The following is a 23,514-nucleotide window of genomic DNA, read 5'->3' as shown; positions in this document are numbered from 1 at the left end:
TAAGAAATATGCATAAACATTAGAAATTGTTTACAATCTTAACTGGGATCACAACAGCTTACCAAAAGACATTAATAAACAAGAGGGCCATGATGGCCCTGCATCGCTCCACTGTTTTTTCTTTGCGAAAAAAACGTGTAATGCGCATGGGTTGAAATGTACTCAAGCAAATTGTGACTTTCTCTTTTCTATCCCTGGTCCCACTGGGCGCTTAAAGTTGGAAGGATGAGCATTTTTATATATGGAAAAAGTTACTACCGTGTTAACTAAACAGACAAAAAAGCCTGGGAATTGTTGCACAGGTCCTTTGCTTATAACGTAGGTACATTTATCTCTCCAAAATATATTGTCGTTCTTTCTATTTCACATATTTTTAGATGCTGAAGATCAAATCTACGCATTTGATTTAAAACAGATTCACAAGACCCATAGGAATCAAAATTCCTTAACCCTTTACCAAACAACACATTTTGGACTTTCCCAATTTGAAAGAGGTTGCAGACGTCAATTGAATTAAAATGGAATATGAAGGAAATGATCAGGTAGGGTAGGAATTATTGTGATAAAAGGAGAAATTGCTCATCAACCCACACATCCCTAAGACCAACAAGCCTGAGAATATTATGATAATCTAAAGATTATTTCTTTATATTTATAAATGTATTTAATCAAGTAATACATTTGACTTCTAAGATCAATTCATAACTAATATTAAGAAAATTATAAAATGGTCAGAAATATATATGGATTGTTGAGCAATTGACAATCATTTCAACAATTCATGATCAGTCACGATTCACAAATGGAACAATGAATCATTAGTTATTAAAAAGCAGCATATACGATAGTTAAGACATTGCACTTCATTAATTTCAACACCTTCTCTTCGATACAAAGTTTGAGTTTACCGTGCAGTATCATATATTGACTTTCCTTGAAATAATTATGTTCATGGAAGCTGTGTTTTTAAAATCAATAATATATTATTAAACTGGTTTTAACACTTAAAAAAAGACATGAAATTAACATGTCATCCAAAATATTTTCATCCGGATATATGGTCACTTTCGACATATTTAAATAAAACCCGACTTTTTTCAGTTTATAAGAAAAACATTCATAACACATGTTCTTACTTCAATTCCTTTGTAAGCAGTCACCATCTGACCTAAAATGGCACTAAATGACAGGGTTTCATCTCATGTTTACAAGATGTTGATGTTGTTGTTGGTCACAGCCAAACAGCCGCAGTAATCTCCACTGGTAAACGTCATATGTTCAGTTTTGTGACCCCCGGGGCCGGGTTAAATTTGAGCACAGGGGAATAATTTGAACAAATTTGGAAGAGGACTATTAGATGTCACTACATACCAAATTTAGTAGCCCTAAGCTCTATAATTAAGAACAAGAAGATTTTTAAAGTTTGCACAAAAAAGGCCTTATTTAAGCATATGTTCATTTTTGTGACCCCTGGGACAAGGTCAAATTTGTTCCTAGGGGCATAATTTGAACAAACTAAGTAGAGAACAATTAGATGTCACTACCTACCGAATTTGGTAGAAATAGGCCCAATGGTTATGGACAAGAAGATTTTTATAGTTTGCACAAAATGGGCCCGATATAAGCATATGTTCAATTTTGTGACCCCTGGGGAACGGTCAAATTTGATCCCAGGGGCTTAATTTGAACAAACTTGGTAGAGGACTATAAGATGTCAGTACATACCAAATTTGGTAGCCCTATGCCATACGGTTATGGACAAGAAGATTTTTAAAGTTTGCACAAAATAGGCCTTATATCAGCAATTTTTTGATTTTTTGACCCCCCAGGGCAGGGTCAAATTTAACCCCAGGGGCATAATTTGAACAAACTTGGTAGAGGACTATAAGATGTCACTACATACCAAATTTGGTAGCCCTTGGCCCAATGGTTATGGACAAGAAGATTTTTAAAGTTTTCACAAAATAGGCCTTATATAAGCAAATGTTCAATTTTTTGACCCCCTGGGGCAGGGTCAAATTTGACCCCAGGGGCATAATTTGAACAAACTTAATATAGGACTATAAGATGTCACTACATACAAAATTTGGTAGCCCAAGGCCCAATGGTTATGGACAAGAAGATTTTTAAAGTTTGCACAAAATAGGCCTTATATAAGCAAATTTTCAATTTTTTGACCCCCCGGGGCAGGGTCAAATTTGACCCCAGGGGCATAATTTGAACAAACTTGGTAGAGGACTATAAGATGTCACTATATAGCAAATTTGGTAGCCCTAGGCCAATTGGTTATTGACAAGAAGATTTTTAAAGTTTGCACAAAATAGGCCTTATATAAGCAAATTTTCAATTTTTTAACCCCCCGGGGCAGGGTCAAATTTAACCACAGGGGCATAATTTGAACAAACTTGGAAGAGGACTATAAGATGTCACTACAAGGCAAATTTGGTAGCCCTAGACCCAATGGTAATGGACAAGAAGATTTTTAAAGTTTGCAGAAAATAGGCCTTACATAAGCAAATTTTCAATTTTTTAACCCCCCGGGGCAGGGTCAAATTTGACCCCAGGGGCATAATTTGCACAAACTTGGTAGAGGACAATAACATGTCACTACATACTAAATTTGGTAGCCCTACGCCATACGGTTATGGACAAGAAGATTTTTAAAGTTTGCACAAAATAGGCCTTATATAAGCAAATTTTCAATGTTTTGACCCCCCGGGGCAGGGTCAAATTTAACCCCAGGGGCATAATTTAAACAAACTTGGTAGAGGACTATAAGATGTCACTACATAGCAAATTTGGTAGCCCGAGGCCCAATGGTTATGGACAAGAAAATTTTAAAGTTTGCACAAAATAGGCCTTATATAAGCAAATTTTCAATTTTTTGACCCCCCGGGGCAGGGTCAAATTTGACCCCAGGGGCATAATTTGAACAAACTTGGTAGAGGACTATAAGATGTCACTACATACCAAATTTGGTAGCCCTTGGCCCAATGGTTATGGACAAGATTTTTAAAGTTTGCACAAAATAGGCCTTATATAAGCAAATTTTCAATTTTTTGAATCCCCGGGGCAGGGTCAAATTTGACCCCAGGGGCATAATTTGAACAAATTTGAAAGAGGTTCACCACAGGAACATTCCTGAGAAATTTCATCAGATTTGGACCAGTAGTTTAGGAGAAGAAGATGTTTAAAGAAAAAGTTAACGCACGGACGCACACACGACGGACACAGGACCATGACATAAGCCCCGCTGGCCTTTGGCCAGTGGAGCTAAAAACAATATTTTATCACAAACATAATACCATACAGTATCAAACTCGACCTTAATCATTAATAACTTACATGTACTTGTTCACAGATTTCGGCTTGTTAATTTGGAGTTTGTGATTAAATGCTTTAAATTGATAAATTTAAACGACATGATTAAAAAGCTCCAGTATAAAACAAGAATGAAATTAAAGAAATAAAAAACAAGTAAAAAACAAGATGTGTTTGTGAAACACAATGTCCCCCTATATGATGTTTGACCTAGAAGGATGACCTTGACCTTGTGAAGGATGACCTTGACCTTTCACCACTCAAAATGTGCAGCTCCATGCATGCCAAATATCAAGTTGCTATCTTCAATATTGCAAAAGTATTCATAAAATAAGCGATTTGGGCCACATATATTTGACCTCTGACCTTGAAGGATGACCTTGACCTTTCACCACTCAAAATGTGCAGCTCCATGAGATGCACATGCATGCCAAATATCAAGTTGCTATCTTCAATATTGCAAAAGTATTTATAAAATAAGCGATTTGGGCCACATATATTTGACCTCTGACCTTGAAGGATGACCTTGACCTTGACCTTTCACCACTCAAAATGTGCAGCTCCATGAGATGCACATGCATGCCAAATATCAAGTTGCTATCTTCAATATTGCAAAAGTATTGATAAAATAAGCGATTTGGGCCACATATATTTGACCTCTGACCTTGAAGGATGACCTTGACCTTTCACCACTCAAAATGTGCAGCTCCATGAGATACACATGCATGCCAAATATCAAGTTGCTATCTTCAATATTGCAAAAGTATTCATAAAATGAGCGATTTTGACCACATATATTTGACCTTTGACCTTAAAGGATGACCTTGACCTTGACCTTTCACCACTCAAAATGTGCAGCTTAATGAGATACACATGCATGCTAAATATGAAGTTGCTATCTTCAATATAGCAAAAGTTATTGCAAAATGTTAAAGTTGGCGCAAACAGACCAACAGACCAACGGACCAACAGACCAACAGACAGGGCAAAAACAATATGTCCCCCACTACTATAGTGGGGGACATAAAAAGTTAACCCCACCTGGGATCGAACCACTGACAATTGAATTATGAACCAACTTGGTCATTTCTGATGATACTGATAACTAAAATATTGAGTTGTGATAATAGCATCATCGGTGTTGCTATAAATATATTCTCGGTTAAATAAACTGCCGCAACACCCCTTAACTGAAGAAATTCGCTGGAATAACGGCGTCATTTCGTCACAAAAATGACGTCATTTCACAGTTATATAACTAGTGTAATAACACTAGAGCTGTAACGATTCGGTTCGATGCATCGAAAAACCGGTTCAATGCAGCCGATTCGATTTCACCAAATACGGCCAATTTCGATTCGATTCACTGCAATCCCATTTGATCAGCATTTTAAACCTTAATTTCCCAATCCGTTGTCTAAACTTTCTTGTCATTTGTAATATGTCTTGTGATTGGTCAATAGCCAATATGGCATCCAATGAATGAATGAATAACATGCTGAGCATTACATCAAATGGTAAAATGGCTTCTCCAACCACGCCAAAAGACGCACCGTCAAAATTTAAATAAAAAGTATGGGAACATTTCGGGTTTCGCGAAGGTTCTAATGCAAAGGCAACTTGCAAAACGTGTTTTGTTGACGTAAGTTACCCATATGGTTTGTTCACTAAACTGTGTGCATTCTGTTAAGAAGTCAACTGGAAGTTGTTTATATACTTGCATGTTTTTTGTTGTTGTTTTTTTTCTGTTAAACACATGTGATACATTGTGCATTTTATGCTATTTAAGAATAACTCAACAGGAAGTTTTGTTCAATAAATGTGTTACTTATAAAACAATGTTGCGTTTTTAAATTTTATTAAAAAAAAAATTAAACACTTTAAATGTACAACATAATAAGTTAATAACACATACCAAACATATTAATTCATGCTCTGGACAAAGCAAACATGAAATAGTTTGCAAAATAAGCAGCAAATAGTTTAATTTGAATCGAATAAAAAATAATCGAATCCGACCATTTGGTATCGAAATCGAATCGAATCGAATGATGGGTGAATCGTTACAGCTCTAAATAACACCCATGTAATAAACAAAATTGAGCATTACGTTATTTCACTCCTGGAGCGTAGGTCATGTTATAATGTAGTTTATAATAAAATCATTCTCATTTGTGCCACTGCCTCACACTGGATTTGCCATAGATGTGCGAGGTATTACCTGCTGCATGTGTTGCTGGACAGTGGTCAGCACCATGGTGCCTGGCTGACCAGGCCCACCTGCACTCACAAACACCTGCTGGGGAGGCTGACCACCTGCAAACAAAGTCAAATTAAATTAAAATGAGCCTGGCTCAGAGAAAAACAAGGCTTAATGCATGTGCTTAAAGTGTCGTTCCAGACTAGCCAGTGCTTATAAGGGACGACACGCCCTGCTTTTATTGTATGTTTCATTTAAAGGTCTCTTCTTAGTGTTGTAGTTTAGGCCCAAAGTGTTGTCCCTTATCCAGAATGACACTTTATAAATTTATAATTCCAAGGCCCAAAACTACCGTAATTACTCTATGTTTTCGGACACTTAAAAATAATTAAAAAAATTCGTGTCCGAAAATTTAGATACGAAAAATATTAACAACATACAGGTGTCCGAAAAATTAGAGTCGAAAATGGAAGTGTCCGAAAATAGCGTCAATAGTATCAACGACTACCGGTAATAGCACGCGCTTGTAAAATACCATGCCGTATAGTATAAATTACAGTTATACATGTTTGCACTGCATTTTAAATAATTGTAAATGCTTAATTTATTTGACAGAAAGTTACTTCAAGGTTGTACTTTGACCAACGAGTTAAAAAATGAGCATGTGATGTACCGATACACGCTTGTATAAACTGTAATTAACGCAATAAAAAAAAGCAAACTATGAATTCTTTGTTTATTCATTTCCGATAGTTGTTGTGTAACACCTTCCATTGTTCGTAAAACTTGTAATAGGGTGCATCACAATTTGAAACATTTAGTATTTGACACAGTTATTTTACTGAGAAGGGGTAGTGCCATTGCGGTAGATAATTGAACTGTTAATTGGCACTACCCCTGGTAATTGTCATAACGCTTATGCTATCGGGCGAAACCATTGTTTAATATCGATTTACAAGGTTATTTACCCAATAACACAAATGTAATGGTCCATTGCCCTCAGGCATGCACCCGCAATGTTTTATTATGTTAATCTGGTTGTAAAACCCCATGATCGAAGTGTCATTAGATATCGAAAACAGGTTCGAAATTTGGTAAAATAGCGCTGTAAAATATACTGTCCGAAAACTTAGAGACATAAATAACAGACGAAAACTCGTGTGTCCGAAAATAAAGAGTCACGAAAAATAATTATTTTGGCTAAAAAAGGGGGTGTCCGAAAACTTAGAGTGTCCGAAAACATAGAGTAATTACGGTACACCAAAAATCAACAGACCGGCACGAATTTCACACCTATTCTGTAGGGCATGTATGTAGACTTGCTTACCCAAAATCAGCCCAATATCTGAATTGCATAAAAAAACACATCTTGAAAATGAAAAAATGACCTGTACCTGCCAAATATTTTACAAATTATCTCCCTTTAAACCTTATTACATCCCTTAGATTAAGATCAGTAAAAGGCCTGTATCCTTGTCCAAAATCAGTGCGCCGGAACAAATTTTACTCTTCATCTGTAGGTCATGTAGGTGGACTAACATACCAACATACCAACAAGAGCACCGCATAACAGATGCCACGCTCGGCTGCGGGTGCAGTTTTTAATAAATGAAAGATTGTCAGATTTTTTTTTTTTTTTTAGAGGTCACAGTGACCTTGACCTTTGACCTAGTGACCCAAAAATGGGTGTGGCATGTAGAACTCATCAAGGTGAGCTACATGTGAAGCTTCAAAGTTGTAGGTTGAAGCACTTTGATTAAAGAGCCAATGTTCAAAACCTAAACAAAATGTAAAGGTTTTAGCATGATGCGGACGGCGGACGTCGAGCTGGCTATGACAATACCTCGGGTTTTCTCCAAAAACAGCCGAGCTAAAAATCAGCTCAATATAATCAAGCGTTGCGTAAAAAACCTCCGGAAAAAAGAATACCTGACGGACAGATGGACAAAGTCCAAGGCACATAACTTCACCAAAAAAGTTCAGTTTGCAACAAGGTTGTGATGATTTTACATACACTTTAACACCGATATTTCAAAGTCGTCGGACCATTAAAAAAATTCAGATTAACGATAATTCGAAATAAACATTTGACAGAGGACTTCTTTGATTCTGTAAAAATAAAACGTTGAGGAATTCACATCGTTCGGTTATACGGTACTTTTCATAATTGTTTTACTTAAAAACGTAAACTAGTCAGATAGCAATAGATTTCTACTTGTAACAAACAGAGGAATAAAACGATTCCTTTTCTTCTTTTTATTTTTCTCTAATTACAGAACATATAAAATATAATGAATAGCACAAACTATTAGAACATACAAAATAAAACGAATAGCACATCATACATGTAAATACATATAAAAACATTTTTGATTAAAAAAAAAAAAAGACGCGATGTCTCTCTGAACACCGCGGTTAGCAGCACTAAACTGGACGCGTGTAACATATTTCTCCAATTTCTCAAGGACATTAAAACTCACTTCTGCCCGTGTTTTGCTCGCAGAACTGCCTTACGTCATTGATGCATGTTATGGTCACACGTTGATTATATATTATGTTCATTCTTGTGTTGTCGGCCTCGTCGTCGGCTTTTGACGACATTATCAAATTAACATGCTACGGGCAGACGACAAAGGTGTAATAATCGGCTTTTGACGCGCAACGCGCAGACGGCATAGGTGTGAAACTACGCTCAGTGCTTTGCAGGTTTGACTTCGGATTAAAGATTGATAATTAGGTGCAAATTATAGTGTTTGGACCGACAGAATCACTTCAAATTAACGATTTCTTCGGTTTAACGAAGTTCAGATTAACAATGAAATTTTTCATTGAACAAAGTAGAACCACAATCGGGACCCGAAACATACTTCGAAATAACAGTGACTTCGGATTATCGGTGTTCGAAATAACGGTGTTGAAGTGTATATTGTTTCTTAATCACTATGTGATTGTGAATTCTTATGTCAATGCTGCATGTATCAGACGCATTTCATCTAAGATTGTTAACATGCAGTGCTCCAACTAGGATTTGCAAGGGGAAGGGGGGATTTTTTTTTCAAAACTTTTGAGAGCGCAGTCGCAACAACCGGGATGTTCCCTGTTGGGAATATTTTATAAGAACGCCTGCGCTGACAAATTTTTTGCTACATACAGAGAGACACCTGAATACCCCCCTTTACTGTGTTAGGGAATGAGGGAGTATAACAAAGCATTCAATATTACATGAAGAACGCTGCATTACCCATATACTGCTGGTCAGAGGAATGGACAAGCTGTAGGGGCTGACTGGAGGGAGGCACAAATGTCTGCATGGGCGGCTGCATCATGTGACCTGCAAGGGGGAAATAATCATACAGGCCGTGGAGGACTAACCTTAACATATATTACTATTATGTATGAACACAGAGGTATTTCAAATTCTGAACCAATTTGGCATTTTTTCATAAGCTGACAGACACAATATTTGTATTTATTCCTAATTGATATGACAGCCAATATTCATATTAAGACCTATATTCAAATATGGAAACTTAAGTATCTGTTCCATATTTATGCTGATAAATTTTAACACCATTCTCACAGTGTGAACATACCAGGTGATGGACTGGTAGCTAGCTGTGGGATCACTACACCAGGTGCTGGTAGACTCACCCCAGGCCCTGCAGACAGACAGACAGATTTCATATACAGGCAACATAGGGAGCTGCTTTCTGAGAATAGTGGACTTGATTACATCTTTGTGTCAGATTTGCACATGCAGTCCATACAGGCTAATGAGGGAAAACACTTTTGGCTTCGACTGAATTTTTTGTTATGAAGAAAATTCCTTTAAACACAAAATTCAATAGGAGTGGAAAGTATTGTCCCTGTTTAGCATCCGCAGTCTGCACAGGCTACTCTGGAATGACACTTTATGAAACATGCATAAAGCCAAGTTTCGCAAGGAAATGAATTTACAACAAACTCAACAAAACAATTGTGCTGTGTTGATTTGTTTCTTACATATAAAATAGTACTGTCTCAATTAAACTGGAGCTTTAAATTATAGCGTTTATTTCATCTAACAGTATAACTAAAATGATTAAAACGCATAACATTCATTGACCAAACTCAAACTGCAAGTCATTGTGTCTTAAAATATCTCTTCTAGTGCCCCTATCATATGCCATTAACTACATTTTTATTCACAACATGAATAAATGGTCCCAATCGACTTTAAATACAGCCTGGGAGGTGTTACCTTGTGTGATGTAGGAGTATGTTGATTGCAGTGGTGGGGGGTGATGCATCATGGTTGGGGGAGGCATCGAAGTCATGACTTGATGACCTGTCCACAAGCATGCTCAGAACATTAATACGCATTTAGGGTAGACGACTATATTTTCCAGTATAATGACAACAATATACATGTTGTAATGAGCAATTTTATAGGGAGCAGCTTCAATAGAACTTTGTTGAAATGGCCTGAATTGTGCTCTTTAAAGACCTTATTTCTGCTACTAAAAAGGTCTGAATTATGGTTGTAAACGACCTAAATTCTACCATTGAAAGGCTTTAATTTTGCTTGAGAAAAGCCTGAATTCTGCTATTAAAAACATGCATTCTTCTCCTTAAAGGCATTTATTCTGCTATTGCAAGGTCTACATTTTACTTCAAAAATGGTGACTTCTAAAACAAATTTTCTTAAGTAAAATTCATTTTAATTATTAAATACTTACCTGTTATCTCTACCTTACCCCTTTCCAAGGAAGCCATTTCATCCGGAAAATATTCAAGCGCTGGGAATCGTCCACCTCTATAAGAATCCAAATCAGGTTAAACATAGTACAATGCAACCTAACAGGAAATCAAGAACCACAACTCATCTTTCCTTTACGCAAACATAAAAAGACGATGAGCGGGGTGGGAGGTGGGACTTACCGATAACAGGTAAGTATTTAATAATTAAAATGAATTTTACTTAAGAAAATTTGTTTTAATATCATAAATACGTTACCTGTTATCTCTAGCTGATTTTGCAGCTGCGGCGGGAAGGTTCGCATATTTTTTCCCATCACAGCAAAACCCATATAGAGGGTTTACAGCCAGAGATAGTAGAATCAAGTCCTCTTATAATCTTTGTTAGTACAGTATAGTACTTAATTCTCGGATGGCACCAGTGTACTTACGCCATAGAAGAAACTACAGTTTGAGCCACTACAAGAGGACCCAACTTATACAAATTGTCTTGTTGGCACTCAAGAGAACGAAGATAAAAAGAGGAGAAGGTGGTCGGATTCCTCCAGAAAGCAGCTTGAAGCACTTCAGATAGTGGGGTCTGATTAATATAAGCCCACGAAGCCGAAAGAGCTCTTAATTCATGCGGTCTTATCTTAAACAGGGATAAATCCCTCGATGAAAGAGAAGAATAAGCTTTCCTTATAGTTGAGGCTATCCAACGAGAAATAGAAGCCGCAGACACATCGCCCCCCCCTTTTAATGGAATGAAAAGTCTCTTGCGAGAACCTCGAATAGACTTTACCTTTTTAAGGTAGAACTTCAAAGCCCTGACCGGGCAAAGGAGTCTATCATCATCTTCATGTCCACAAGTTCTAGATAGACTTGGAACTTTGAAGGGTTTGGAAGCCATAGAGGGGAGTTGATTTTTAGCAAGGAATCCTGACTGACACAACAATGTAACAGAACCATCAGAAGAGTCAAAACGAAGATGACTATCCTCGATAGAAAGAGCATGAATTTCACTTCTCCGTTTGGCTGAAGCCATAGTAAGAAGGAAAACGGTCTTCCATGTTAGGAATTGTAATGAAGCCTGATCAAGAGGTTCATAGGGAGCCTTAATAAGGGAACCAAGCACACAAGCTAAATCCCATTTAGGAGCAAGTGTACGAGATACAGGACAACTAAGTTCCATAGCTCGAACAAGTTCTGAAATAGCTGGATCAGCACAGACTTGTGAAGACTTAGTGAAAGCCAATGTATGCGAAATCATAGATCTGTATCCTTTGATGGAACTAAGAGAAAGTTTCTTATCATCAAAAAGATAAATGAGAAAATCCGCTATTCGTCTAGCAGAGGGATTGAGGGGATTAATTTTCCCTCGAAAACACCAATTGGAGAAGAGTTTCCAACGAGCATCATAGACTGCTCTGGTGGATTTTCTCCTTGCCGAAGCAACGAGGGTTGAAGCCCTGACAGAAAAACATTTCTTCTGCAAAGATTGCCTGATAACGGCCAGACGTGTAAGTGGAACATTTTTGGGTCCGCATGTAGTCTGCCGCTTTGAGACAGAAGATCTGACATGTGAGGAAGATTCCTGGGATAATCGTACAGGAGACTGAGAAGATCGTTGAACCAAGATCTTCTGGGCCACCAAGGGGCAATCAGGAGTATCCTGCAAGAGCTCACCCTGATTTTCCCCAATATTTGGGGAATTAGAATGGGTGGGGGATAGGCGTAAGCGTCCAGTTGGTCCCATGCGAACGAAAGCGCGTCGATTGCCCACGCTGCTGGATCGTAAACTGGACTCACATACAGAGGAAGTCTGTGATTGTGTCTGGTTGCAAATAGATCGACCAGGGGATAACCGAACTTGAAAAAGATCTGGTTGGTCACTTCTTGATGAAGTGTCCACTCCGATGGAAGTAACTGGTGTTTGCGAGACAAACCATCCGCCAGGGCGTTGAGGCGACCTGGTATATATTTTGCCAGCAGATGAATGTTGAGTGTTTTGCAAAGAACAAGTAATTTTCTGGTTTCCAGATACAGGGATTGAGAATGTGTTCCCCCCTGTGCCTGGATGTAAGCCACCACAGATGTGTTGTCTGTTGACACCATCACACAAGAGTCTCGAAGATGTGATTGGAAATGAGATACAGCTAGAAATACTGCTCGCATTTCTAGATTGTTGATATGTAGGTGAGATTCCTGATGAGACCACAACCCTGAAATTATCAGACTGAGAGGTTCCAGGTGAGCACCCCACCCTTCCTTGCTCGCATCCGTTATTAGATATAATGACGGTTGCGGGGGAAGAAGGGGTACTCCTGCCAACAGAGTCTCCTCGTCTAGCCACCACTGAAGATGAGACCTTAAGGAGGGAAGGATTGGAATCTGTGTTAATAGATTGCCTGGAGACCATTTCCAACAAGCTGAGAGATAGTGCTGAAGAGGACGTAGGAAGAGACGTCCCAACTGCACAAAGTCTGCTACTGAGCTCAGGATACCGTTGAGAGAGAGGAATTCTTGAGCTGTTATATTAGATTGGGACAAAACCCAGTTAACCTTCATCAGAAGGTCTGATATACGTTGAATAGACACTCTGACCCGATTGATGTGGGTCAAGAAATTCATTCCCACAAACGTAAAGTCCTGTGAAGGAATGAGGTCTGATTTGTCTGCATTGAGAAGGAGCCCTAACGAGAGGAGCTCCTTCCAAGAGAATTCTAGGTTGTACAGAAGCAATTGACGATCGAGCTGGTGTAAGAGCCAGTCGTCGAAATACTGAAGAAGAATAATCCCGTGAACTCTGAGGTGTGATCCGACTGCCGACATTAGTTTGGTAAAAACTCGTGGGGCTGTCGCCAGCCCGAAAGGCATAGACCGGAACTAGTAGACTTGGCCTTGAAAGGCGAATCGCAAGTACTTTCGGTAGTTGGGATGTATAGGAACATGGAAGTAAGCATCTTCCAGATCCAAAGACACCCCCCAGTGCAGGGGTTTGATGGATTCCCGTATGAAAGAAGGAGTCTCCATTTTGAAAGTTGGTTTGAGGAGATACATGTTGAACACTTTTAAATCTATTACTGGTCTCCAAGAACCATTTTTCTTTTGAACAAGAAAAAGACAACTGTAAAATCCTGGAGAATAAGGATCTTGAACCCTTTTTACCGCCTGTTTTTCCAAGAGCCCGAGAATGGACTCTGGAATATGTGGATGCCGAGATACCAGCTCTATAGGGACGCGAGAAAGTGGAGGCCTTTTTTCGAATTGAAAAGTCAGGCCTTTTGTCACAAGAGAATGAACCCATGCGTCTGAAGTAATTTGAAGCCATCGATTTGAGAAGTGGAAAAGTCTGGCCCCGACTGGTATTTCCGGCATCGGAGGTTGTGGCGGTAGAAAGGGAAGGGACCTAGGGCTGATAAGCAGGAGGTGCGCCCCTGCCGGTAGAAGGTTTGAAATTCCTCTGGCCCGGCTTGGGTTTGCCCTTTTTCCCAGAATCTTTATTAGAAGACTTATGTGACAAAGAAGGTCTGTTATAGGAAGACTGCCTATTAGGACCTGACCGTGGATTAAAAGAAGGCTTTTTAGAGAAAAGGTTATTTCTCTTAGCCGTCTTGAATGCTGGAACTGCTGGTGGCCTAGAAGCAGGATGCTTAAAGACCCCTTGGCATTGTCCAGAGTTGTTTCTAGCTAAAGAAGCATGAAGTTGGTCATCCTTGTCAGCTGTGATTGCTTCTTGTATCCTTCCACCAAAAAGGAACCCTGATGTGACAGGAGCTGTTCTGAGCGAGTTCATACCAGGTTCCAACAGAAAATCTTTAGGTAAAGAAGTAAGGATAAGATCTCTACGAATCCTTAGCATCTCGGACATTGAAGAAGCAGAAGTGTGAGATAAGGCCAGTGTGGTCCGTGAGAGATGAATTAACAAATCACGGAGTTCCTCCGGAACAGATTCCGACCAATCACACACCATTTGTAAAATTGTCGCTAGCATGAAGTCAATTTGGTTAGTCAAACCTAATGATCTACGTTCCCTCATTTCCCAAGTTTCCAACATTGAAAACGGAACAGAAACTGAATTGGAACCACTTGGCATTACAAGAGATAGCTTGCTTATGTCCGGATCTGGAACCGGAAGTTTTGAAAAATCCAACCCAGATGTTGCATGTGGTACAGGAGGTTTGTAACTTTTACTACCTTCCTGGTGTTTTGGATCAGCTAGTTCCTTAGGAATTTTCCATGTTTCTCCTCGTTTTGGAATAGTTTTATTAGCTGATTCCAATGATTGAAGAACAGATAGAACAGTAGAACCAATGGGAAGTCGTGGGTCAGGACGAGCCGTCGACTTAATAACCCTGTTGGGATCAAATGTACGAAAAAGTTGTTCTGTCACAGAAATCGTCGCATTTGAAGACAGTTCAGCAGGTCTTGGACAGTAATCTTCACCAAGAGTACGAAACATCAGTTTATAGATCTGACCAATCGGAGCTAAATATTGATCCGTCTCAACATTAGATTCTGTATCTGAATCAGCCTCACTCTCTACAACACCAGCGGTTTGTATAGAATCAGCAGGAACAGAAGTGAGAATATCTTGTACCGGATTGTAATTGTCTGGTAACAGCGAATGATCATCCCCGACGTCAGTAAACTGATAATGTAAACCGGAAGAAGGTAAATTATCAGCATTGACCGGTACAAAATGTCCCGCCGAATTCTGTATCCATAGTGTATCAGGATTCGACAGGGTAGCTGTAGGGGGTACACGACTAGATAATGTAGATGATACCCGTGGTGTTGACACTGACGCCGTAGTAGTGAGATGAGCTCCTAAAGATGCAATACGTGTGGCAGTCAACGTTGGAACCGACACATTTGGCATGGAAACATGCGATTCCATAACGGAACACGATGGTGAACGACTATACGTATGGTAAGTCTGATGCTGTCTACGTGAACGTTGCCGACGTCCTCGTTTCCTGCAATGTCGAGATCTGGATCCGCTGCGCTGTCGAGATGTGGATCGGCTGCGATGAGCAGGGCTTGAATTACTTTTTTTTTTCAACTCGCAAAAAATTGCTAGTTGTTAATATTTCAACTCGCATTTTTTATTTCCAACTCGCAATACAAGTTTTCATAATAATGCATCCTTTGGTTGATAAAAAGTGATTGGCGATGTTCACTAAGCACTGAAAGGATGGACCTATGTTTATTTTAACTAAAAACTTCAAAGCAACATTGTAACACAATTGAGTGTAAAGAGTATTTTTTTTTATATCAGTTATATCATCCAAAGTTAATGCCTCGGTCCATATGGGGCGACATCTGGCCTTTTGCTACTGTTGCCACTGATCCACCACCTATTCACAGCTCTGCGTGGCTGGAACCCCTCATTATCTCTGATAGAGATTCGCATTAATTGGTCCATCCTTTCAGTGCTTAGTGAACATCGCCAATCACTTTTTATCCTTTTCATAACAGAAAAGCATCTTTCACACTCAGCATTGCTGAGGGGGTAGAGACCAATCAGATGAATCGCAGAACATCTTACACACATTGCCGTCTTGGTCTCTCTCCGTGTTCAAAGTTATTTTTAGCTCGTCTTCCCATTTCTTAACTGTTTTGGCATTTCTTTTTATCTGGTTCGGCCTCGGCTTTTTTGTCTTCCACAGAGGAGACGGAGGAATTCGCCACAAAAAAGCTAGTTATTTTTTTAGTAGACGACATTTTTGAGTTTTTAAATCGTCTGCTAAACGTGTTCCGTCTATTTATAAGAATGAGGAATTAACGAAATGAGCTTCGTTTTAAAAAAAACTTCATACTGAATAACTATCGCCAATTTTCACTTAAGAAGGGAATAACATACTTTCAATTGCAATAATATAATTTTCAATGTTCTTTACTAACTATATCGGCAGAAAGATACAGTGCAGAGCGTAAATATATTTTAAAAAATATTTCGTAAAATTATTTCTGCTAGAACGGAAGTAACCGCTGAAATACATTATGCAAATTAGGGTAATTCCAATTTTCAGATCTATTTTTAGATCGAAACTAGACGGGGTTTAATTATTTTCGTACTTGGTCGGAAGACTTTCGATCGGCGAACAAATCTTGTATTTAATCCAAGATCTTTAAGCACCTTGTTTGTTTTTTCCCCAACTCGCAAAAAATGGCGAGTATCTAAATGTTGCACTCGCATTTTAGACGTGTTTTTTAAAATGTACTCGCAAATGGCCTGTTTGCGAGTGCTTAATTCGAGCCCTGGATGAGATCGAGATTTTTTGGAATACCGTCTCCGTGAGTGACGACGTGATCGCTTATGAGCCCCGCCACGATGATAACTGCTCGACGAAGAAGAGCGTGTCCGATGTCCACTCCTTGATGAAGACGATGTATTCGACGACGAATCGGATGTAGAAGAATACGCCGATGATGAAGACCGAGTTCTTCTTGACCGGCGATTGGTGTTATCGGTGGCAGGCCCAACTGATGACTGTTGACCGGTGACCGGACCGGTGACCGGACCGGTGATCAATGACCGGACCGGTGACCGGACCGGTTCGTTGCGTTTGCGGCTGATCGACGTCCTCCGGCGACCTGCTTTTGTCCATACGTCGTAAGCCCACAAATCGCAAACCACACATTTGTTATTAAATGTGCAAACGGTACATGCCAAGCAAGTATCGTGGGAATCCCACCTTGCTTTGATATGACCACAAGAACCTCTATCCTGTAAGTTCATTCTGAAATAAAAGAAACAGAAAGAACCTACAAAAGACAAATTAATGATTATAAATTCAAATAAAAAGTTAAACCACAAAATGTAAACACAAAGAACGCTGTCCAATTGACCTCAATTACTTATTGGGGAATAGGCACGAATTCCTCGTGGTTCACGTGCTCACGACGTCATGTACATGAGCGACGATGCAAACAAAGAAACCCAGCAAAAGCAGAAATATGACAATTACTGCAACAAAAAGTATAGAAATATAAACCGAATGATACAAATAAAAGATAAATAAACTTTATCCTTTTAAACTCCGCCAAAAACACAGTGAAAAGAACACATAAGTCCTGAGCCTAAAATAGGCGTGCACATGGTTTTATCCGGAAAGGAAAGATGAGTTGTGGTTCTTGATTTCCTGTTAGGTTGCATTGTACTATGTTTAACCTGATTTGGATTCTTATAGAGGTGGACGATTCCCAGCGCTTGAATATTTTCCGGATGAAATGGCTCCCTTGGAAAGGGGTAAGCTAGAGATAACAGGTAACGTATTTATGATATTAAAATGCTCAACAAGCTTGTAAAATGAATTAATACTGCTATTAAAAAGGCCTATATTATTGTACTGTAAGGTCGGAATTCTGCTAGTGAAAGACCTGGATTCTGCTAGGGAAAGATCAAAATTCTGCAAGTTAGAGGTCTAAATTCAAGTACTTGAAATAAATTTTTTAATTAGGTTCGAAAAGGCTATTACTGAAAGGCTTAATTTTCCTATTAATAATCCTGATATTTTGTCATTAAAAACATACAACTGACAAGCAAGTAATCAATTTGTCGCTTATTTCCCAAGTTCAGTTACCTGGTAAGAGTGGAGGAGGTTGGGCCATGCTGACTACAGTTGGTGGTGGCACTGCTGAAAACATGGCAACATGATGTAAACATGAAACATTCAGTGAACACAAGATATAAGATTTCAGGAACAAGTGATGAACCATGGTTTATTGCTGATCTAGAGGAGAAAACAAAATTTCATCATAAATAACTCAATCTGTTTTTCAAATTTCTTATCTGTTAGATGAAATATTTATGTTTTTATCATAATTTGTCTGCTTCCTAGCTAAAATCTGTTTCTAAAACAATGAACAACAAGAGATGTGTTTGTCAATAACACAATGTCCCCTACTGCGCTGCTTTTTTTTTTATCATTTGGCAGGTACAGATATATAGGGTCTGGTACGAGTTGTCATATCATACCATATTTTATTAAACGAGTTCAGGAATTTTGTAAGCAAGCGAGCCTTTGGCAACTAACTAACGAATTTCCTGGACGAGTTTAATAAAATATGGTATGACATGACAACAAGTGTCAGATCTTTTTTATCACATGCTTTTAAATGAGCAAATTAAATAAATATTTACGCAAACATAATGATTAATCCTGAATGTTGTTTACATTTTGTGACGTCATTTTACGTTTCAACGTCGTTTCAGCAAAATAACAAAATGCCATTGGTCAATAAACGAAAACTAAGCCAATGAAAACGCTTTAAAATGTTGTATTGCACATGTGTAATATAAAAAAATATGTAATGGTTGTATTACATGGGAAACAGGGTATAAATGTGATAAAATTATCTCCTTTTAAAGCTTATTACTTCCCTTGGATTGGTTTTTTTTTACCTTTGACCTTGAAGGATGACCTTGACCCTACACCACTCAAAGTGCAGCGAAACCTAAACGCAAAGTGTGACGGAAAGATGGACAGGCGGACAGTTTGATCACTAAATGCCCTCCTTCGGTGGCATAAAAATTGTTCCCTTGTACACCAATACAAGTGGAAATAAAATTGAGCAAAAGAAAAATCCATGATAACTGCCCAACTAGCAAATAAAATATTACAACCAGAATTCAGGAATTTAGGAAAAACTAGAGCTTTGTCACAGACGTGACGTATACCCCCACGTGCCGCATTGACACAGACTATCTTGCATGCTGTCTTCACAAAACAAGAGGATCTAATTTATGGCAATTTTTAAGAATTATTATTCCATTATCATTTATAGCCATTTTGACCTTTGAACTCTTGAATTCTTTCACATGACACGCTGTCCAATGACTGTAAACAAAATTAATGTACATTTTAAAATCTCACAATGAATGACATAGTTATGGCCCAGAAAAGATCATTTATTGCCATTTTTGACCTTTGAACTTAAAGTGTGACCTTGACCTTGTAGATATTGACGTAATTTTTTCGCGCAACACACCGTCCAATGATGGTGAACAAAAGAGCCAAATGATTTTAAAATCTCAATAAACGACATAGTTATGGCCCGGACAAGCTCATTTATGACTATTTTTGACCTTTGAACTCAATGTGTGACCTTGACCTTGGAGATATCAAAGTAATTCTTTTGCGCGACACACCGTCCAATGATGGTGAACATATGTGCCAAATGATTTTTAAATCTCACAATGAACGACAAAGTTATGGCCCGGACAAGCTCATTATGGCCATTTTTGACCTTTGAACTCAAAGTGTGACCTTGACCTTGGAGATATTGATGTAACTTTAGCGCAACACACCATCCAATGATGGTGAAAAAATGTGCCAAATGATTTTAAATTCTCACAATGAACAACATAGTTATGGCCCGGACAAGCTCATTTATGGCCATTTTTGACCTTTGAACTTTAAGTGTGACCTTGACCTTGGAGATATCTATGTAATTCTTTCGCGGGACACACCGTCCAATCATGGTGAACAAATGTGCCAAATGATTTTAAAATCTTGCAATGAATGACATAGTTATGGCCCAGACCAGCTCATTTATGATCGTTGAACTCAAATTGTGACCTTGACCTTGGAGATATCGACGTAATTCTTTCGCGCGACACACCGTCCAATGAGGGTGAACAAATTGGCCAAATGATTTTAAAATCTCACAATAGATGACAAAGTTATGGCCCGGACAAGCATTTGACCTTTGAACTCCAAGTGTGACCTTGACCTTTGAGATATCGACGTACTTTTTTCACACGACACTCCGTCCCATGATGGTGAATAAATGTATCAAGTCATTTTAAAATCTAACAATAAATGACATAATTATGGTCCGGACAAACTTTCAGTTTTAAACACACTTAGTGACCCCATTTCCTAGTTTTTGACCTGGCATGACCCATATTCAAACTTGACCTAGACATCATCTAGATACAACTTCTGACCAAGTTTGGTGAAAATCGGATGAAATTTCGGGACAGACAGACCAACAAAGTGACTCCTATATAGCCCCCATTACCAATTGTAATGGGGGTATAACTAAATATTCCATCATTCATAAATGTTCAATCAATATAGAAAACTTCAAAAACTATTCATAGCATTCATTAACAACAATATTTGTTCTAGGATTCTATAAGAAAATAAGTGATTGCACAACTTGTCCTGACATAAAACGCAATCTTCTTGTTGCATTCCAACTCGCAAAAGATTTATGATTTTATTGTCCGAAGAGAAGATTAATTCTGCAAAGTGAAAATGCCCAAGTAGGTACTCATTGTCTTTTGTTTACAATTAAACCTTGCTGAAGTAAACACTGTTGTCACAATTACCGCTGCACCATGGACAATAAACAATTAAAGAAAACAAAGGCTGAGCAATAATCAGTCAAGCTGAGATCGAACATATTTATATCTTCAGTGAAGTAAAAAGATTATATTTAATGTGTTCAATAATCGCAATTTAATGCAATATACATATCTATCAAGAGAAGCTGAATGTCAAAGAGAATTCTTTCACTGGTCTCTATTCTGAAAGATAAAATCTTGGAAATACTATTATAAAAGTAAACCAAGCAAAAGTTAAAACACTGACAGAAATGACAGTCAACTTGAAAGTGTCAATAGAAAAAAAAGTACATAACATGCATACTGGGGAGCAATGCCTCAGGATTCGGTAAAACCAATCAACCTTCAATAATAATGATGACACTGCAAGCTGAAACTAGAAACTATACAGCTCTGCCACTAAACCACTGGATGCCACAAAATCACATGATTTACTGTTGTTTTGTGAAAACTGATATGATAGCAAATGAAATCAAGAGCAAATGAAATCAATCACACAGGGTTCCAGACCTGAGTTCCAATAAGAAATGATATTTCTCTACCAGAAACTATGCACTATGTATTCCCAAACTTTCAAAACAGAGACAAACCATCCATTAGATTAATAATCTGCAACAGAAACTTAAAATCATTACACATTTTTTTTGTCCGTTTACAGACTTCTGATGTATTTTCTGAGTTTATCTGATCTGCTGAAACTAAGAACTCTATTGCACATTCTCCATCAACATGTTTTATTATTTGTACCAGGAAGGCCCCAATACCACAGAAACTGTCTTGAAATGTAGGACCAACTGTAGCCGCCCCTTCTGACTGCTTAAAACTAAAGCAAAGCTGAAACACCTTCCACTAACAAAAAGTGTGGTCCCCGGATGTCCATTGATGAAATGAGCTTCATTCTGAGAAAACTTGGCTTTATGCCTGCGCATAAAGTGTCTCCCTGGATGAGCCTCTTCAGTTTGCACAGGCTAATGAGGGATGACACATTCTGCCTAAAAAGAATCATTGTTTAGAAGAGTCATTAAAAAGAAAAATTCCAAAAAAAGCAAAAAAAGTTGTCCATGATGGCATGTGCAGACCGCAGTCTTATCTGGGATGACACTTTATGCACATTCATTAAGCCTAGTTTTCCCAGCACAAGGCTCAAATGAAGAACAAGTGCGCAATTGTCCACACTCAAAAACTTGTGTACTTAGTCCCCAAAAGCCTTATATGAATTTTAATTACAAATTAAAAAGAGAAAATATCTTGGCAGTCTGGTCTGTGACAAAGATATACTCGGACGCATATTGTTTCCTGACCTGAAAAACAAAACACAATGTATGCTGGGTACCAGCAAATTGAGGCGACTTACTCATAGGTGGTGGCTGGGGCACCATGTTTGGCGGAGGAATCATCACGAGCGACTGCTGGAAAGAAGCGTACTCCTGCTGTACCTACAAGAGACAAGCCAGCATTAACACTCCAGTGTTATGTGACGAGGTCTACACCTGGGTAAAAGTATATTGACTTACCTGGCTCGAATCAATGTTGTGCACACTCACCCTCAATGCTTTGTTTGTATGGGCATCATCTATCTCAGTTTGTTGATCTCTAGATTTTCGAAGAATTTCTTCTTTGATCTTTTCCAGGTAAAAGGCTATTTTGTAATTTGTAGTAGTTATGCCTGTTCAAGGTAATTAAATTAAAACAAACACAATGTATCTAATTTTCTTCTGAAAAACTATGTTTCAATAAATAAAATATGATTAAAACATACCATGGCTTCTAAAAACAGTCCACTTTAGCTGCTTTTATGTTTTCAAAAAATAATTTTATAATTAGGGTGTATCCAAGATTTCATTACAGAATCAGGAACTAGTTACATGCATATACATGACATGCATGCTTATTATTTACATCCAATGTGATTCTGAAAGAGACAAAACAGTTGGCTGCAGACTTTTTGGTTGAGAATAAAACTATCTTATCTACTTTTTTTAAATAACAAGGATTGTAACTTTGTTGAAAACTAGGTTAGCTAGATACAATAGTGTCACACTTAACCCTAAGCACATTCACCAAGAAATGGACTGCAAAGATGACTCTCTTCCATTGCTAAATAATGATCATGTAAGCTGAAAATCAAAGACAATAAACTACAGTCAAACATTTTACCAGAGGTCCAACTTAATGGCAATACAAAGTATGCTCTTTTTACTGCCATCCATCAGTTCAAACAGGTGGCTTTGAGCACCTGTTTAAAAAGACAAGTCTTAACAACCATAATATGCAAGATGATTTTTTACATTGTGGTGTTCATCTCATGAACCTTTAAAATACGGATGTCCACTTTCCTAGTATGTGAACATTTTTGATAATCAACATTCTTGGATTGTATTCCTAGATCATTTAAACAAGAGCACCGCCTTGCGGGTGCAGACCGCTCATTTATTTTCTTTTTAAAGGTGAAGGGACTCTCATTTTCAATCACAAAGGAGGGAGGGGTGGAGTGAAGAGCGGTGCATTGTGTGGGGGTGTGGACATTTATTACATTTTCTTCCAAAAATGCGAAAAAAAGGGAAAAAAAAATCGGGGGGGGGGGGTGGTGGGGGATTCTTGGGTGCGATGGTTGGACGGTATTTCAAACATATGGAATGAGTGATGTATTGGACGTCATCATTGATGACGTTCATTCGAACGAATGATAAAGGGGGCTAAGTTTCGTTAAGTTGGTGCATATAGCCGCGATTTGAGTTTCTTGAAAACTGGCCGAACACGTTTGCTGAAATTTGACATGTATATGGACCAGAATGCGATCTACCTGTTGGCGTAGGGGTTATACCTGGCAAAAATCAAGTTTTCGAGTATTTTGTGTTTAAACTTTTTTTGTGGGAACGGGCACGCGCTCAAATAAACATTGTGACGTCACTTC

At 38.4% G+C, this 23,514-nt stretch overlaps 1 protein-coding gene across 5 annotated transcripts in view; it reads right to left on the bottom strand.

Moving 5' to 3' along the window:
• LOC127877619 (KH homology domain-containing protein 4-like) overlaps window positions 1-23,514 on the bottom strand; it is a 77,069-nt gene that overhangs the window by 10,472 nt on the left and 43,083 nt on the right. For 4 of the 5 annotated variants that reach the window (XM_052423683.1, XM_052423684.1, XM_052423680.1 and 1 more), the window contains exons 10-15: window positions 21,955-22,036; window positions 17,830-17,883; window positions 9,762-9,848; window positions 9,115-9,180; window positions 8,763-8,852; window positions 5,543-5,637 (exon numbers count right to left, since the gene is read on the bottom strand). In XM_052423683.1, coding sequence (XP_052279643.1) covers window positions 5,543-5,637; window positions 8,763-8,852; window positions 9,115-9,180; window positions 9,762-9,848; window positions 17,830-17,883; window positions 21,955-22,036 — 474 coding nt within the window. The remainder of the gene's footprint in view (window positions 1-5,542; window positions 5,638-8,762; window positions 8,853-9,114; window positions 9,181-9,761; window positions 9,849-17,829; window positions 17,884-21,954; window positions 22,037-23,514) is intronic. The other variant, XM_052423681.1, reaches the window with a different exon arrangement.

This window comes from Dreissena polymorpha, chromosome 4 (assembly GCF_020536995.1).
Source record: "Dreissena polymorpha isolate Duluth1 chromosome 4, UMN_Dpol_1.0, whole genome shotgun sequence".
Classification (NCBI taxonomy): domain Eukaryota; kingdom Metazoa; phylum Mollusca; class Bivalvia; order Myida; family Dreissenidae; genus Dreissena; species Dreissena polymorpha.
This window is presented reverse-complemented; position numbering and strand designations above follow the sequence as displayed.